We start from the raw sequence: 19,783 nt of genomic DNA on the forward strand, positions 1-19,783 counted from the left end.
GTAAAAAGGGACCAGGTTTAATAACAGCAAAACTATATCAAAACATCTGGTAACTCTAACAACTCATGCAGTATAATTTCTAGTCTCATTGTTGCAGTCGTATGCTCAGTCTTTCCCAAACATGTTGCATTACCTTGCCATCAACCTTTCTGAATGAGGCCAAAAGTGTAACTTATCTTATCACTGTTAGTCCTGAGCATACGACTGGATATATGAGACTTGGATTATACTGCATGAGCTGTGAGAGAGTTTGTAAACTGATGTTTTGATATTGTTTTTGGAGTCTTGGTTCACCACACCTTGGTTCTTGCAAGAATAACAAAGTTTTCTTCACAGATTCAAGGTAACAGGGCATAAATAATTTATATATATATATATATATATATATATATAAAGCACCACCCATACAGAAAGGCATTTTAATGCCAACAAAGGCCTTATTTTTAGATTAACAAACTCAATGCCTTTTAAGACTTTTTAAGGATCTGTGGGAACCCTGGGTTTATGTTTTTGTTGTAGTTTTGTCTTTTAATCACACTTTTCCCGATACGCCTCAGACATTCACCTAGCTTCCACACATGACGGTATAGTAACCTGTTTCTGATCCGTTTGTTTTTTCCCCTTCGCTCTTTGAACCACAGCGGCGCTGAAGCCCATTATAGAAGAGTCTGTATTTAGCTGTATGTGCTGTTGGCTTAGACTTTGCTTGTTAAAGGTGGACTGAAGTTATGTGTCTAAAGGGGGCAGTATCCGGCTCATTGTTTTGCATGTAAGTGAGAGGCCTACCCACCATTCACCTTGTTGGGCAGGGGTCTGGGAACTGCACTGTGCATCCTTTTATAAATGAGAGGGAAGGGGAACCTTTGTATTGTTTGTGTGATGCCCAAATGAGTGTATGATATGATTTCAAGCTGCACTGATTCAGTTGGATCACAGATGTTTTTTTTTTACTTATGGTGTAGTTCCTGACATTAATTAACACATATTTTTTAAGGATTAATGGAGTATTTTGCAGATCTGTTTGCTTTGGGAAGTATTCAAGGAGGGGAGGGGTCTTTTTCATACATGCAATTGTTAAACAGGGGAAACAAAAACAGACTGCACAGTGGGTGTGGTGCCTGATACAAACAGATCCTTTCTGATTAATATATCTTTACACCAAGAGTGCTGACTGCCTGATCAGATCCTGAAGAGGGGATCCCTCCTATTTTAAACCATTTTTTTCTTGTTACTTTGCATTTGTTTTTATCCAGATTAAGAGTCTATAGAGTTGTGTACACTGTAAAGCACACCAAAGCAAATTCATATTTTTTGACTTTGGTCTATACGATTAAAAACTGACCTCACTTCAGGTCTTGTAGCATTCCTGTTAGAGCCAAAACATTTTCTTTTATAGCCTTGACTCATATCCTGTTCTGGTGACAGATTTATGCTACGGCACATTTCCTTAGTAATACTTCTGATCACAGAACAATAATGAGGAGTTATCCAGGTCATGCCTTTGTTATTTTGTCGTTCAATAGTGAGTATTTCCCACCTGGGGACTTGTTTACTACACTGACACAATTAGAGGATAGGTTATTTTTTTCATTAATACTCTCATGTTACATATGCTTCAGAAGTCTGAGTTAGACAAGTCAACTTGATATCTTTCAATTTTTTGTATGAAATTCACTTTGCTCAGCAGAGAAACACCTTGCGGGCAAAAGCAGAGAGATATCGTACTAAAAAGAGTGTAAATTTGGAAGAAATCTGCTTGAACCCGGACTGTTAAAATCTCATATTAACCTTTAAGTTAAGAGCGCATTTCTACAGAGAACAAAGACCAATACCTCTTTAAATGTACAAATGGACACATCAGTACTGTTTTTAAGATGGGCATAAAATATTTGAACATATCATTCTCCTTTGTTATTTTTTTTTAAATATATAATTTCCCCGAGAGGCACGGGTACAGTTTGTCTTATTTTACATCTGCTGTTAGTAATAATACTCCTAAATTGTGTCTTTTAGGGACCCAAAGACAGCTGCAGAGATTTATTTAGAATCTTAAAAGGGAAAATATCTGTAAAATACAACAGCACTGATATTCAAACTGCACTTTACAATATAAACGTGCTGACCAGAACTATGAAGCATTCTTCGTCTTGTCGACATAAGAGAACCCTTTTGGGTTCCTGGTAGAATCTTGTATAAAGTTTCCATTCCGGAACCCTTTAGGATGATTCTACCTAGAACTCAACTACCAAGAACCTCTTATGAAAGGTTATACAGAGAACCCTTCAAAAATGTTCCCTTTAGAACCCTCTCAAGGGGTTCTATCCAGGAGCTTTACACATTTTAAGACTGCTCACATGAATCTCAACATCTAGAGGGCTCTACCTATATTCGAAGGATTTCATCTGAAACCCACTCAGGGAGCTAGATCAATAGTAACTGACTACATCACCCATAATTCTCTCTCTTTTCAAAGGCAGACCATGAGGTATTGAATGGCACGAAACACTAGTAAACATATCAACTATGGCTGAACACAAGTAAAATGAATGATTAGAATTAGATACCAGATACATACACATTTCAAAATATCATTTTGGGTAAACATTTGAATGTTTGAGCTTGAGGATAACACTGATGGTTTCAACAATCCTTGAAGAACTCTTTCCTCTAAAACAGTTAAAATTTTTAGCCTTAAAGAACCCTGTTTTCCAAAATGGGTTCAAGCAAAAAGGTTCTGGGTAGAACTTCAGCCGTTTAGGAAGAACACCTCTGGAGCCCTTATTTCGAAGTGTGTGTAGTGTTTGATTTAATGAAGTCTTCATACCTTCAGAAAACGATAAGGGCAACACCCATGCTTGTGCCTGCATGGAAAAATACTAGGTGCAGATACAAAAACCTAACTGTAAGAAGACCCTCCCTCTCCAACATCCTTCCCCTGTTTGTTTGTTTCTCATATACTGGAAATAGTCAGAGGTTGTTGTTGATATGTTGGATGTAATGTTGGGTGCTCACCTTAGAGTAAACATAGTAAATCCTACGAGGGCAAGCGGAGACAGTCAAGGGTCCACCCTGTCCAGTGGCGTGTGGTCCCCTTGGACACACCCAGTGCCGGTAAGCAGGGGCACTGGGCTCCCATAGGAAGGCCGTGTGCGGCGTCCTCCGGTCGTGACCAGGATGATGAAGAGTTCCTTCCTTTCCTGTTCGGAGGGGCATTGTCCCGGTGAGCAGACAGAGTGTCGACACCTTGTCCTGGAGGAGGAAGTGAGTCTCTTACAGTCCAAGGAGCAACAGACATGTTCATTAAGGATTGTGAATTCAAATGGGAATAATTAAAGAGGATTGTGATTCTGTGAATCAACTTGGTGTGAGTTAAAAATAGTCTGAAGCCTCCAGTCATACTTGTTTGTGCCAGGGGTTCTCAACATGAGGGCTGGGACCCTGTAAGGGGTAGTGGAATAAATCTGGATCAAGGATCAAAGATATCTTTACTATCCCAACAAGCAGTAAGTTGTACGTCAGGGGTCTGGGGTCATGAGATAATTTACAGGAAATAAATAAAAAACTTTTTGCAATGCAACTTTTTTTTTTGTTAAATTTTCCAGCATTTCTTTATTATCATTATTATTATTATTTTAAATAATGAACGATTGAATATGGTTTTAAAATTAAAAAAAACCCCAATAACAATTATTTGCATATGTATTTCACTGCCTTTACTATGTTGGCATTAAATGACTCCGTGCTACCAAAAGTCACATAGCTTGTTAGACAGGGCCCACCTGTGGTCAATCTGTCACATGATCTCAGTACATATACACCTATTCTAAAAGGCCCCAGAATGTGCAGCACCACTAAGCAAGTGACACCAAGGGAATAAATAATTTTGCAAGGCACTGAAGGCATTTGAGAGCTACATTTACAATATAACTTGTTTGTGGAGTATTATGAAAGAAGAGGACATTAAAGTTAAAGGAAAAACTCAAGTTAAAGACAAACATGTTCTGCTGTGCAGCAACAATGGTCTTGCACAGTCAGTATGTTTTATATTAAGCTGACATTAGTTACACTCTTTGTAGCTTTCATTACCAACCCTGCTGAAAAAAAACAGTTTGACCAGTTTAAGATGGTTAAGCTGGCTGACCAGCTTAACCATGTTTTTGCATAATTTTTGATGGTTTAGCTGGTCATACCAGCTTGTGATGGTCACTCCAGCTGATTTAAAGATTTGAAGTTCCCATAAGACTAAAACCAATTGTCCTTGAGTATGGAGAAGTAAGAGTGTCTTGAGGGTTAAGTATGAAAAGCAAAGGACATAAATCAGTTAAGTCTACTGTCATGTGTTATTATGCATAAAGATAAAAAGGCGCACAGCTTAACAGACTGGTAACATCAGCATAACTAACTGTCAACCATCAAAGACCAGCAAAAAACATGTAAAACCAGCTACCAGCATGAGCTGTTTTTTTCCAGCAGGAAATGTTCTACCTTTTACTAACAAGACTAAACCATCCAACTTTTCCATTTTTGAAGCGCTAACAGCCTCAAATGATAAAAAAAACTACCTAACTTCAAGTTAAAACACTAGTAACATAAATAATATTAAACGTTTTTTGTTTGCTAATGTGCTAAACTAGCTGACGTTAGTTAGCATCTTACCTTAAACAAACAAAAAGAGTTTTCTCGATGGATTCAACTGTGAGTAAGGTCTTCCGCGCAATTTAATACTCTCTCCTCTTACGTTTTTGGGCTTCAGAAAAACGAAACTTACGACACTCCTCTCTAAACTTTGACAAACTCTGCTGTTGAACTTGCAGGTTACGCACACTGTTTTTAGCATTTGTCCTGTATGGGTCTTCCGTGCGTAGTTATAGTTGCTACGGTCGGATTGGTCAGTGGCCGTTCTAGGGCGGGGCTTAGTGAGAGGTCAATTATGGTTGCTAAGGTGGGATTGGACAGTGGCCATTCTAGGGCGGGGCTTAGCAAGAGGTCAATTATGGTTGCTAAGGTGGGATTGGACAGTGACCATTCTACGTTTCGCGTGATCTTAGTGAAAGAGCATACGAAAAACAAATGATAATACAGTACTTGAGTGTTATTCAACAACATTAATCCAAAGCAAACAAAAGCTGTGTGCATGTCTGTGAGGATTTTAGGAGAATTTTAGCAACTTTCCAAAAATGTTTCTATTAAATTAAAATTTTAATCTTAAAATTTTTTATCTTAATCGCAATACAAGGAGCATTGTTAGGCTCTTTTTTTTTTAATTGACCATTTTTTCAAATTATACCGTGCACCATACAGGCATACAATTCATTTTAAAACATTGAAAAACTATCATTTTTTGTCACAAATCTCTTAACATTATATTATATGAGAGAGATTTAAACCAAAACATATACACCTTGTTTTTATTAGATATCAAAAATGTTACACCTTATTTGTTTTAATTAGATATAAATGTTCTTATTATTTGAGAGGTCTTAATAGCTTTTTTGTTTGTTATGTTGTTGTAGAAACAGAGTCAAAGAGAGTTGTAATGCTAACTGTAACACAAATAAACTCAGGTGTTGGATACATTTAAATTTTAAACTGAGTCAGGGAATAAAAAGTTTACCATGACCATGAATGACTGCAACGGAGGTCATCCATCAGTTGTCCCCTTTAAACCTCCCACGTGCAAAACATGCTATTAAAACTTCCCTGTTCCACAATCATATCTTTTATACATGCCACTGTCATGTATCTTTGAACCGCAAATATCAACCTCATGGTGGCGCAGGAGGAAAAGCAGTCAGGGGATCATGAACATCAGGAGGATTCATCCTCTAGATATTATTGATGTCAGCCTACTGTACTATAATAAATATGTTTTCCTCATTTAAGCATTCCAGTCGAGGCCGCAAGTCATGTATAAATATATAGATCTTTATTCATTTATTTACTTCATATGCTCAGTTAACAGTGTCGGGGAACATTACTTTCATCAAAACTAACTTGTTACACTACATGAACAAAACAGAATAAGCAAGGAGGTCTTACTCATGGTTATGTGTAAAGAAATGCAATAAAATCCATTGTATGTTATTGTGATATCAGTAATTAAAATGACAGAATTATAAGAAGTGAATAAACCTACATGACATTGACGGCTGAAAGAAATACTATAACAAATACTGCAAATGTTAATTTCCTACTACAGTATGTACTAGAGTTAGGAGTTAAATAATAACACAAAATAAAACAGAAATCTTTGCAACATGTGACCCTCAACACTGTTTCTTAATAATATACCTTTAGAATACAAAAATTATACTTGATATAAAGTATCAGTGCATAATCACTTCCTCTCCACATGAAAACAACAAATTGGTCACAATCAAAACATCATTTGGAAATACACAGGGGTTCAAAATATCCACTTTACACTGCAGTTTACTCACTGACAAATACTGATTTCTTTAGTGGTCAACGAGCACAAGCTAGCTACATTTCTACAGGGGTGTGTGTCTGCTAAGTTTGGCCCACTGTACTTTTAATACATCTGGTATTACAAATAAGATTTTACATGATAACAAATACTACAACAGTGAACCAGATTCATACACATGTAGAGTTTTTGTAGCCTGCCCTGCAAGCTTTACTAACACGTAGCACAAGACGAAGGACGGAGGAGAATGTCCACATACATGTTTCCCTCAGCTTTACAATGAGTGAATACAGCAGCACAAACAGCATATACGTCTGGAGTGAAGCGTTCAGATATTACATATGAGGAAGACTGAGCTGTAAAGTCCTTTGGTTAACTCTTAATTCTGAATCTAAATCAATGAACAGAACTGGTTACTAAGTGACAGTGTTTACAATCTAAATAAATACTTTTTTACTAGGGCTCTCTAAACAAATTCCTATGAAGTTTGTTGTAGCTCAATTTGTACACAAGAAAAAAAAAACTTTCTTTATCAAAGAAAAATAACACAGGAGGAGGAATCTTCATTCAAATGCCATGATGTTAAATCTGAAGCCGTTCGGTGTCTCTCAGCTCTACCCTGTTTCCTCCATTAACCTCCTTTAACCTGTGATTTTCCATAAACTGGAGAGCTTAAAAAACATCTACTACTGCATAACAGAGCCAACCTGAGTTAGTTGAGTTGATTTTTATGGAATTAAAGGAGCAATGAAACCACAAATATAAGTCTTTTTCATAATAAAAGTTATATTGTGGTCCATCTTACTTCTGCTTTGAGCAAGTCTTAGCTTGTAGCCACATTATAAAAATATCTCCTAATTAAAGGTATACTATGTAGGATTTTCCTAAATAACAATGTATAGACTCACACAGAAGTGATCCCTCCTAATCCTCACTTATGACCCACTAGAAGTGTGTGAGGGTGTATATATCTGCAGAGATATTTTTACCAGCAGCAACATCAGGACAGCTGATATTGTTTATCTACCTGGCTGTGAACAGATGTCAACAATGATAACATCGCAACCGTGCAAAGTGTAGTCAAGAAACTTTACGTGTGTGGAATTGAAGGCCGAGTTCGAAGATGGGTGTGGTCTACGCAAGGTGGATGGTGGTAGAGGGGTAGGAAATAGAGGAGGGACCATTGCGACTTTACATTGCTGGCTCACATTAATTTTACGTAGCTGATTGCTGCATTGTGGCTGAAGTGATGGTCCATAGTCTTATTTCTATTTTTTGCTGTGTTTGGGATGTTCCTGGGCACAGTGCACGGGTGAGGTCGGGACTTTATAAAAAGGCAGCTACCCAGTGCCAGACTGTAAGCAGCACAAATTCTGGGGACGCTATGAAAAATCACGAACACACGGCAGAAAAAAAGCAAATATAGCAAGATGAAATGCCAAGGGGACAAAGATCGTTCCAAAACGATCCACCTCCATTATTGCTCGTGTGCACTGAAGGTGAGAATGAAGATGAGGATGTAGTTGACCTGTTTTCTGTTGGACAGGTAGGTGCTGGCAGTTAGCTTAGTTCGCTTGCTGACGTATTGACTGTCCATGACAACAAATGTAACGTTCCTACAATAGTACAGTAGCTTGCACTGCATGCACGAGCAGTGTAGGGAGGAGGGGCCAATGTTGCGTTTCCAAATAGCAACCAAAAATTCCTGCATAGTATACCTTTAACTTCTTTTCACAAATTACTGTCCAGTTTTCACTTTTTAGATAAAATTAGTACACATAAAAAAAACTCTCAATAAAAACTTTCTTTTCTTTTCTGGGTGTTATTGTTCATCGTCAAAGGTCGTAGTTTAATCAGATTTGCGATAAAGTGGGAATCATTGTGGTTCGTTTTCACAGTAGATGAAAGAAATACCTGAGCCTGTTTCCAGCTGTTTGACATCACAGTGAATGTGGAACGGACCAGCAGCATTAACGTCAGCCTGCGTCTGAAAACCGGAAAGAAATCAACAGTCGACAGGTTTCCTTTAGTTGCTCAGCAGAAGCCCTGGAAGTTGGAAGATGCAGTCGCGTGGATTCATGTTTCGTTTCAGAGCGTCCTTTCTAAACACGTTAAGAGGGAATCTCATATGTTTTCCCCTCAAACTTTGCTACAGTCCAGAGATAAGAGTCGAAACAGTGGAGAACAAAGCAAAGGCCTCCAGGCTGTCAGTCCCATTCTCCAGGGCCGGAGCAGGAGGTTACACAGGTGGGGTGGAGTAGCGCACCACGTAGTTGTAGTCAGGCGGCGGGCTGTGACACTCCAGATCTGCGTCCAGGGCCGAGTCGTCCAGACTGAAGTCCAGAGGGGGAACTGTGGGTGGGTACTTCTCCTTCTCTGTGTCAGTCAGCACAGACTCTTTACTCTTACTCACTGCCTTCATCCTGAAAACACAGAGATATGGAGATAAGTATAAAACTGGAGCTGCTACAACACAACTCAGTTCATCTCAAAATACATCATTTCTAAGGGATAATTTAAGACAAGCAGGTTTGTAAAAAACAACGCCATGTTGGAAACAGTCAAGCCCAAACCTAATTTCAGCTCTGACTGGTTGTTTTCGTTTAGCTACGGTAGATTCTAGCAAATGCCATTAGAAGCACTACGAGGTGAAGAGGAATTTAATTTTTTTCACAGATTGTCTCAGGTACAACTGTGTGGATATAGTGACAGTTTCAGCAAATACGACAAAAAGTTATTTTATATAATAGTTACCAATTGTAGCTTTAAACCAATTATTCAATCTACAGAAAATTTATCAGCAATTATGTTGACCATCGATTAATCATTTTAGACTTTTTTAAAAAATATTTTTTATATTCTCAGGTTTTAGCTTTGCAAACAAGGATTTAATTATTTCCCTGCTGTGAATTTTCGTAATTTGAATATTCTTTGGGCTAGTTGGACAAAGCAGCACAATTGAAAATGTCACGTTCGACATTTTTTTAAACAAAAGATTAATCTGTTGAGCAACGCAATAATTTGCAGCTTATTCAATAATGTAAATAAATGAAATGAATGTGCAGTTAAATACTCGTAGTACTCATTCATAATTTCATGAATGTAACATAGCAATTACTTAAAACACCCATCCCTGATTCTGTCCAAGAAATGACACAGGACCCATACTTTTCTCCAAGCTGTTCTCCTTATTTGTGTCACAAAACATTCAAATCCCAATGCATAGATTTTTGTAATATAATTACAGCATTTTTCAAATTATTCTTATGTCATAACTTTTTATTTGTGGAAAAACTTGACAGTTGGGGTGGAAATTAGAGCAGTCAGTGGGGATGTGCACTGACTTACTTATTATGCAACAGAGGACTATTTTGATATTTTTTGATTTAAAAAATGCCCCCTGTGTGAAGCAGTGCGACCAGACAAACCTTTCTTTATTCATATATGATGTAATCAATCATCCTGAGGCTTTCTGCTTCAGTTGATGCTCAGAATATGAGTAATTGCCTCTTATTGTCTTTGGAGGTTGCTAAGGGTTTCCAGAGCTCCTCTCTGGAGGCCAAAGGGTCAGCGCCCAGCGGGGGTAAAGTGACGCCGCTGTGCTGGAATGTTGTCCTGATGAATAACTACCTGATAAACCAGCCATCAAAAACACTTGACAACAGTACAGTGTTGCCTTGCCAATGCCAAGGTGGGGGCACAACTGGCAATTAAGCAACAGGAAAATGAGTCAGGGCAAAAATCCCCTTAACACCGAGCTGAAATGATCAGTAGATTAATTGTCATAGTCGTCTTCTATGATAGTAAAAAGATGAATCTTTGGGGTTTAGACTGTTGAAGCTGTTTGGATTTTAATGTTTACTCTCTTGGCAACATAGTTCAATCAGTTAAAAGTTGTTTTGTGTGCTCCTGTTAAAAAAGAAGTCAGGCTGGAGGCCAAAGGAGCAACAGGTGGACTCCAGCTTAACAAAAGGAGCACATCGCTCTAGCGAACAGGGTCGGCCCTTGTAAACCCTCCTAAGTTCAAAGGTGGCAGTGACTGAGCGGTTGCCAAGCGAGGGAGTCCTGCCCTAAAATGTGCATCATTCTCTGCATGCCTCACGGGTTTATTCAGGGTTCCTACAACTTAAAGCAAGCCACTTGGAAAAAATGTGGGATTAATTTTACACCAACCAAAATTGAAGAAGAAACTGAAATAAACTGAAATCAATTACTTAGGGTTGGGAAAAATCTGTGCAAATGTTTATTGTTACATAAAACATGACCTTTTTGTCTCGGAGTGGAGACAAGGGGGGGAGCAGAACTAGGAAATACCTGGCATTTGTTGACAAGTTTTTTAAGGCGATTTTGTGTATCCCACTCAAATCACATCTTCTATTTTGAGCATGAATGTATGATTTTGAAGTGTCTTCTTTACGCTGGGTGCCATCAGTGTAAGCACAGTGTGCCACAGTAATAGTCATGTGTGGGGATAGCTGTCTTCCTTATATGGTTAAATGAATAAATGATGATTTAAAAAACCCCAAAACAAACAAAACGAGTGATAAAATCCCACCTTCTTGGCATATTTAAGACTTTTGAAGACTGATTCAAGACATTTTAATACCAATAAAGGTGTTATTTTTAGATGAATAAATTTAGACACCTAATATTCTGCAATTATTCAGGATTTAACAATATTCTGAAATTGATGAGGGACATGTAAACAGCATATTCTGTTGGGCTATTTCCAATTAGGCCTTATTCCTAAAAAAGTATTTTCCGATTGAGACGTGAGATATGCTGATATCATTCAGGTTTTAATGGCATTCTTTGGGCATGTATACAGGGCATCAGAATATGTGTCTCAAGAGGGTTTGCAGACACAGAAATCTACAAATGTGTCCCATGATCCACAAATATCTCACTGTTCCCAAACCTGTCTTTTTATATTTGTGTTGTGTACATACGTCCTCACATGTATTTATTGTGGTGAAACGGTTTGCATTTGTGAAAGCTATAACATTTCTATGTAAAATTAAATAACCTGTTACAGAGTAAGTTATGCATATTGGCAAGTCACTCAATATTTTTGTGGATATGACTTTACACAAAACAAATATAAAAAGCGTGTGTAGATAGTGAAATATTTGTGGATCATGGTACATTTGGAGATTGTCTTCTTTGGGTTACAACTAATACAAACATATAAAAACTTCCATAGATTTTGGCCATGCACAAATATTGCAATGGTGACCTTTTCAACAAGATGGTTAAAGGGATGTTGCAAGGTCAAACAAGTCTGCAACCGGTGAAAACTTTTTAAAAAATCCTGGGACAAGCGACAGCCATTTCATTTTTCCATATGTTGACATGGTAAACAACACATTAGGGTATGTTTAAGTTTGCACAGCTGCATGTAAATTGTAATATAATTGGTATATTCATTTTCATTAGCCATGTAAACAGCTCAGTAGAAATATTGTCTTTTTTGGAATAAAGGCAATAAGGGAACATTTTGTGCATGCAAAAGTGGTCACTGTGAATGGGTGTGGGTGTTTGTAAAAGAGAGATTGGTGAGCTGTAAATTAATCTAAGTGCTTCAGAGAGTGTCATTAACTCTGCTAATTGTGTCTCATAAGTAACTTCCCCAGCAGTTGTTTACATGTCTCTCTCTTAAGATACGTTTATAAGAGCTTTAATGTCATTTACACTCTTTCCTCTTCAGCTTAATAGAGATTTGGGAAACGTGACAGTTTACTTTACCACTTTTCCTCCTTTAAATCTTTTAATTGGAGGCTGCAGTACTTTGAAGGAGTATTAATAGTTGCTCCTGTGCAGGGGACAGCAGAATAATACCGCAAGGTTTAACATGTAATTACTGAGTTCAGAGGTTTGACCCTGTAAATTAACCCTGCCAGTGAGCTGCTGTAAACCTCACATGTTGGCCTTAAGACACCTTCAGAGACCCTCATAACAAAAAAAAAACATGTACAGAAATTTGACTCTGATTTGACTTTATCCCCATATAACCCATAAAGTGAGAACACATTGACTCTGTTTTTTTCCCCTTTATGACAGTTTTATATACTTGTCCTGGCAGGATCCAGATCTTAAAGTCATTAAACAATCCAAAGGATTTTGGGGTATAGACTTTAGGCCAATGTCATTACAACATTGCATGACGCCTAATAGCCATGACTCATAAGTTAAATCAGACTGGGAGGTATCTCATTCAGGATTCTTTTAGTAAAAACAAAGAGGTTTTAGTGTGCGCTCTTAAAACAGCCAAACCTCAAGTGACGCATCCACTCTGCTTTTGTGCTCAGTCCTTCAGTTTTTCACCTTCAAGCTTTTTCCCTCCTGCTTCTCCTTTGTGCTGCAGTCCCTCCTGCATGGCTACTCCAGACAAAAGGGAAAACTAGCTGCTGACTTCTTAAGGCAGCAGAAACTTGTGTGTGTGTGTGTGAGTGAGTGTGTGTATGACAGTTATAGCGTCTACATTCCAGCACAGCGGGGAGGTTTCCAGGCAGGTATTTTGCAGCCTCTTCTTGTGTGTGCTGATTTGTCACTTCAGGAAATGTTGAAGGATTACTGTGTGGTGTGCTGTGTGGTGTAGTGTACTTACGCCAGAGCCATGATGCTCAGAGGTCTGCCTGCCAGAGATTCGAGGCGCTTTAGAGTCTCCATATTGTCAGACGACAGGCCCATCCCGCTGTCTGAGTGACCGCCCTGATGATGATAAAGACACAGACGGAAAGAAGATAGTTAAAACCCCTTCATTGCTGTCTGAGGTGAACAAACAATAAAGATTTACAAAGTGCTTCACAGGTGCACAAAAATACAAGAGTATAAAATACAAAAAGAATCTCAGGTAGGGCTGGCCCCTGAGAGTTGATGATTAAGATCCTAACCCCTCAGTCGACTGAGATATTTAGGTCAAGTCATTTTAATGTTTTTCTTCTAATCTTCAGTGTACTTCTGGGGATGTTTTGGTTTCCGTGTGTAGTGTATGTATGAGCGCTCCTTGCTTGGATGTTGCTCTCCAGGACAGGAAGCTGCAGACCCAGACCCGGAGTGAATCTGAGTGAAATGGACCCAGCTTCCCCGGAAGAGGAAAAGAGGTTTTGCCCAATCAGGCTCTGAGAAAACGGTATCTTCTGTCCTCTGTTTAGAAATTATGAATTTACGGCTCACAGCAAATTAAAATAATACAGTATCTAGCTTTTGTGTGATATCTAGTGTCAGCAAAAATGTACATTTCAAATCTGTCATCATTAGCATGGATAAGCTTGCAGGGTAACCTGGCTTGTTTACTTCATTTCGTAAACATCAGTGTCGCCCTGAACATCCCACTCACTCACTCTATACGACATAAAAAGAATCAAGAAGTTGAAGATTTGTATTGAATAGCCAAATCATATTTAGTTGACAATTATGAGTTGTTTAAAGCTCTAAGATCAGGAAATTGTCAAACAATCTCCTATGTTTTAGGATTATCTTTTCCGGGAAAGTTTTGCCTTTAATTTCATAACTTCACCATTAAGCTATCATGAGACAGAGACTCCAGCTGATGGTGATAATGTGGGAGCTAAAACGGTAAAAGCCAGATCCCCTGGGCTCTTAACAGTCTTGGTGCAGAAAAAGGAGTTAAAGATCAGAAACGTAGTGAAGCCAAACCACTGAGGGCTTTAAGAGTAATCAACAAAATCTTAAATCAAACTCTAAGACAACTAAGACAAGTATGGAGCCAAAATATTTCAGTCAGGGCTGCAGTCTAGTGTTTATCAGAATCCTTGCTGACATATTTTGCAGCAATTAATGCATCACTAACTTTCACTAAACATTTCTGTATTTTCTCGTAGATAGAACGATTGAACACTCTTAAGTGTGATGGCTGAAGTTGAAGTATCATTAGAAAACAGCTCCTAGATTTCTGTCTGAATGTTAGCTGTCAGTGGTCCAAGTTTGGGGTCAGTTATGTTGGAAATATTATCAGTATTGATCATCAGAACTTCAGTTTTATCTGTATTCGGTTGTAAAAAGTTAGACGCCATCCAGATTGTTAAGATTTTCATGACTGAGTGAGACATAGCATAAAAATACTCTCACATTGTTGAAGTCGGGCCAAGTATAGAGCCTTGTGGGACTCCACATCACATGACAGGCAGGGATGAAACAAAGGTATAACACTCTTTTAGGTATGTAGAACCCATTTTAAAATTCAACTTAAATAACAAAACAAAGCCATATACTCTCACACAATTCAATTGGACCACTTTAAATGATAACATATATGTTCCAGGATGAAATTTCTAGTTTACTGTCAGAGCACAGATGTTGTGACTGTTTCTGGTTTAGGTCTAGAATGAATAGCTCACCTCGTGGTTCTCATTAGTACCGTCCTCCATGGTCACCTCGTCAAAGGTTTTCACACTAGCAGGACGGATCTTGATGTTCCTGGCAAGAAAATATTTCCAGGGTAAGTCTCCAAAATACCCTAAAATGTTCTCTGTGTGTTTAAAGAATCCTTTCATGACATTACTGAGTCCAAGAAGCAAAGTTCAGCAACAAAACTGCAGGAACTTAATCACTTGTATCAACAACATGTAGCATCAACGACGTTGTACTTTAAAAACACACCTTGTTTACTTTGCATTTCAACACTCAGAGGCTAAAACGCCTGCTTAATTCAGCTTAAAGGCTAACTGTCGTTACTGCTTTTCAACACCTACTCAATAAAAACACTTGGAGGAGCTGTGAAAACCCAAGAGCTCAACAAATATTATTTTAAGTGGACATAAATCTTGAAGCTGGCTCTATCGTTTTGGGGGAAATTCCTCACAGGAGCCACAATACTGAAAGCTCTTGGGCCATCAAGCTACCGTGTGTACTTTTCTTATCATGTGCCAATCAGGTCTCCTATTGTCTTTGGGTCAGACCTAAATGTTCTCCTGGTTGAGTTTAGTCTAAATCTCAGGAACAATAATTGTTTTGAATAATATTCAGTGCAAAGTGGGGAAATGATTTGGGCATTTCCTTTGTAAAACAGAGTCTGTTTGCTTTCAACAGTCCGAGGATAGGTTTATACGTCTTTACAATGTAGTGATTTATTTCTTTTAACTTCTTAACAAGTTCATAGAGGAAAGTAACAGATTTGAGCCAACTAGTCGAACCGTCACGGTCATGCAAACAGCTCTGTCAGGAAACCGTGGGTGCTTTGAGCAAAATGCCAACACTGGAATGCTTCCATGCTCACAATGACAATGCAAGAAAACAATTTATTAGGATACCCCACCTACAGTTTATAGAGGATTTGTTATATTTCAACATCTTATTAGTTGAGATTCAGCAATTGAACTGTTCCACTATATTCAGCAGATATTTAACATATTATCTATAATTAATATGTGACAATTCACTACAGTTCTCAGAATAATTAAATTAAACTTGAACTATTCACTCAACCTATGCAGCATAGTCAATAACACTTCACTTTAAGTGTTGAGTGTAAGATTTTGCTATGCCTATTATATTTTTAAATGAGTTCAGCCTATGTATGGCACAGGTTACCATGGTTGGGTGTCTCCAGCCAGCAAGGAGGCTCTCAAGAAATGACATGGTAATTACAGCATAGTACATTCGGAAACATACGTTGCACTGTTTATTTACACAGGAGTATGCTTAATGATAGTACATATATTGGTTATGTAGTGTGTGACAGTTGAGGCAAATGGTAATGATATTAATTCAGCAGGTAATTCAGGTAATTAGGTAAATTAGGTTTGAGCTGAATATGGTGCTGGATGGAGAACCAGGATTCCCACATATTTTCATTGACAAAATTTAAAAACTTTTCCATGACTTTTCAAGGATCTTTAATAATTTTATTTTTCTTGCTCCACTTGCCTGGGGTTTTTCAAACATATCAGATTTGAACACTATTCAAATATAATTTCAGCGGGCTAGAATACAGGATGGAGGAGATTGAATGCAGGGAGAAAATGAAGTAACATGGAATAGTGAACAAAATGTCACACATCGATGCATGTTAGAGCAAAATTACATCGTCAGCTACTGAAAATTTGCAATTATCTTGCATTACATAGAATGTTATTGACGGAAGATTACTGTAACAACTTTATTACAAACAACAAAATTCCATGATTTTTCCAAAACTTGCAATGATTTTTACTAATTTCACAACTTCTCCAGGACTAGAAATGTGGTTGTGTAATTTTTTGACTTTTCTAGGTTTTCCATGACCGTGAGAACCCTGCAGCTGCAAGTTACTACAATTCAGAGCCACATGAGCGTTGGTACTAAATGTCATGGTGGCCCATCCAATAGTTGAGATACTTCACTCAATACCACAAATGTCAACCTGCCGGTGGTGCTAAAGGAAAAGTCAGGGGAGCCCTGAGATCAGCAGGATCCATACACCAAAACCTACAAATACCTGTATTAAATTTCATGGTAATCCCTCCAGTAGTTTTGGAAATATTTCAGTCAGGAACAAAGTGGTGGACTGAACAACAAAGTCACATCGCTAGTATGACTAAATAACAACTCAACACTATGAAGAGAAGATAAAATAAAAACATCTGTCTAAGTCCATTAGAGTTTAAGATGGTGGTTTTATGTAAACCAGCTAGTGAATAAATGATCCATGTTCTCACCAGGTGCTCCCTGAGTTGCGGTGGGAGACAGGTCGTGTGGGCGTCTCGTCTGATGGCACTGTGGTGGACGGGTCTCCCACCTTGGCCAGCAGGGCTGTGTTGATGGGTATGTAGTGCTTCCCCTCCTAAAACCAAACACACATAATATCTCAGAGTGCAGCTTCCATGATGAAAATGATGGAAGAGACGAGAGGTTTGTGGGTCGATGCAGTGTGCAGGCTATACAAACACACACGTCCGTGGGTCGTGGCGAGCAGCCAAAAAAACTGAGGTCATGCCTAATAAATCCAGTACAATGTTCATGAGGTTGGTGGAGGCAGCAGAGTCCATGACCAGCCTTCCTGCACTGTAACAATAGCTTTATTAATAAGATTCAAACCCCTCCACTGTTCTCTGTGTCCAGTCTAAACTTTTCTCATGATGATAGTTTTCACAGACTCATTTAAAATGCAACATGCTGAAGTTTTCATGTGATGTCATGAGGCCTTGTCTTTATCTCTTATTTCTCTACTGTACAAGCTACAGTCCTGTAAAAGACTATACAGGAAATATATAATGAAATATAACCCATGTTCTTTGTTCGCCTATTTGTCTGCAGTAATGTGCATTCTGGCTGAGAAGCCTGTTCTCTTTACTGGCTGAAAGCAGAAACATGACTGTGGGCATCTTGTAGATCCTGATGACTGAAAATAATCCATCTCTTGTCAGGGCTCTGGTGAGTTTCCTGTCATCAGCAATAGTTATTTCTGAGTTCCTTCAATTTCCATCCATGTTTTATTCAAAACATTTTATTTTTTTCACCACTTTTGTTTTTAAATTTCAGTGAGTCATGGAGTTATACTGTCTTTGATCATAACTTATTTGTGCTTTAGGGAGGTGATGGTGAGAGCTTTAAATACATTATCCATACTAATGTGAATAGAGTAGAGGTCTTCAAGGGACCATCTGATCTGAAACCAACTTGTGGAAAACCTAACCAAGCCTGATTTTTTTTGAAAAGCACAGGAAAATCAATGAAATTAATAGTGGTTTAATACATTGTCGGCTTCAGACAACACACAGTGATAAATTTTCATTTTAAAACTGTGTTTTAAAACTAAAACGATCTCTGTACACACCCGCGTTTTAGCACCAGTTCAGAATTAGTAATAAATGTACCACTATAACATGAAGCAGTTGGTTACGCAGTTACAGAAAATTCTATAAAGATGGTGAAAAGCAGATCAGAGGTTTCTTTTCTTGTACCAACAACGAGGTGGAACTGTAACACCAGTATAAGGTGTTCAAGACGGAGGAAAACAGATTGGGAGTCGCTGCAATGCAAATATCTCACACACGAAAAATGTAAACCTAGCTATCATGTTTTGACATGACATGTCGTGACTAATGAGTGCCATCTTGTATCATTGCTAATAACTGCTTTTCCTACTAAGACAAGTCAAAATGTCTGCTGTGATAAAGGCCTGTTGGTACAGGTGTCATTTCTTTTCAGTCTAATGTGTTTGCATAATAGTCAAATACAGATTATTCCTCTAGTTCATATGTGTTGATCTGATTGAAACAAACAGCTGTTAAACAGCCCCATAAAATCTACAAACTTCCAACAGTTTGCAACATTTCACAGCATTCCTACCAGACAATGTTATCTTGCGTCACACTAATAATTGCATTGTTTTTCCATGTGTTTTGAAGTGTGGTTCCTCTTACAAGACTGATGGTGCCATTTCAAAGGGAGCCAAATGTTTGTGTTGAGTGTTACTTCCTCTCTCAGTTACTCTGAGCACCCCCTTGGGCGAGACGCCGAATCGTCTTTAGGCTGCAGAAGTCTGATCAGCAACACTGCTTCCTGAATATTTGCAGCGTTTGTGACTCATTTGGCAGAGCGGGTGACTAATATTGTAAAGTGTCCTGTGAGGTCAGAATGGCTCACAGAATGGTCCAGAACTGGAATTATGAAGGAATTTGAACTTACAGATTCGGTTCCTGTATTTGTTATTTGTAGAGAAAACCGTTCGATAAATCTCTTTTGTGTCAACATCAGCTTTTAGTTTGTTCACACCAGAACTCAACAGCTGCTGATCAGAAACTGTTAAATCCTGCTACTGTTGAAACAAATCGATGACACATCATACACACCGTTCAGGCAGCACACACTCTTTCTTGTCTATCGTACCTGTTGCACGCTGGCCTGAAGCAGATCTCCAAGTGTTTCCACCAGCTCAGTGAAGGTCGGTCGATCCTGTGGCTCTCCCTGCCAGCAGTCCAACATGGTCTGATATCTAGGAGCAAAGAATGAAACTTTGAACATAAAAAATGAAAATGAAAATAACTATCTTCAGGTTCGGTAATAAACAAACCTCAGTGCATTGAGTGACCACATCTGGTCCACCTCTAAATCATCAAGAATATTCAAACATACTCTGTTTTTTACTCTCAGGTGATCCTGAACCTCTGGGGCCGCATCTGATTCTCTCTTGGGTGTGATAGCACACAGCCTCGCTCAGGCCTCTGACAAGCTGTCAGCGGATCTGCCCATATGGCAAGACTCCGAGCCTTAATGTGAGTTTCCATCCCGGTGTGCCGTCTCAGTTTGTGGACGAATTTAGAAACACAGCATAACGGCTGCTGTTTAAATTACGTTCACAGCTTGAGTGGGATTGATGGGTGTGATGATCTCTCTCCAGTTTCTGGAGACTAC

The 19,783-nt window shown here is 38.5% G+C and overlaps 1 protein-coding gene across 1 annotated transcript in view; it reads right to left on the reverse strand.

Moving 5' to 3' along the window:
- Positions 1-5,904: 5,904 nt before the first annotated feature.
- kdrl (kinase insert domain receptor like) overlaps positions 5,905-19,783 on the reverse strand; it is a 69,126-nt gene continuing 55,247 nt past the window's right edge. Inside the window, exons 26-30 of the mRNA XM_042492779.1 lie at positions 19,259-19,364; positions 17,086-17,210; positions 14,788-14,866; positions 13,035-13,138; positions 5,905-8,850 (exon numbers count right to left, since the gene is read on the reverse strand). Of these exons, the coding sequence (XP_042348713.1) occupies positions 8,667-8,850; positions 13,035-13,138; positions 14,788-14,866; positions 17,086-17,210; positions 19,259-19,364 (598 nt within the window). The 3' untranslated portion in view covers positions 5,905-8,666. The remainder of the gene's footprint in view (positions 8,851-13,034; positions 13,139-14,787; positions 14,867-17,085; positions 17,211-19,258; positions 19,365-19,783) is intronic.

This window comes from Plectropomus leopardus, chromosome 9 (assembly GCF_008729295.1).
Source record: "Plectropomus leopardus isolate mb chromosome 9, YSFRI_Pleo_2.0, whole genome shotgun sequence".
Taxonomy (NCBI): domain Eukaryota; kingdom Metazoa; phylum Chordata; class Actinopteri; order Perciformes; family Serranidae; genus Plectropomus; species Plectropomus leopardus.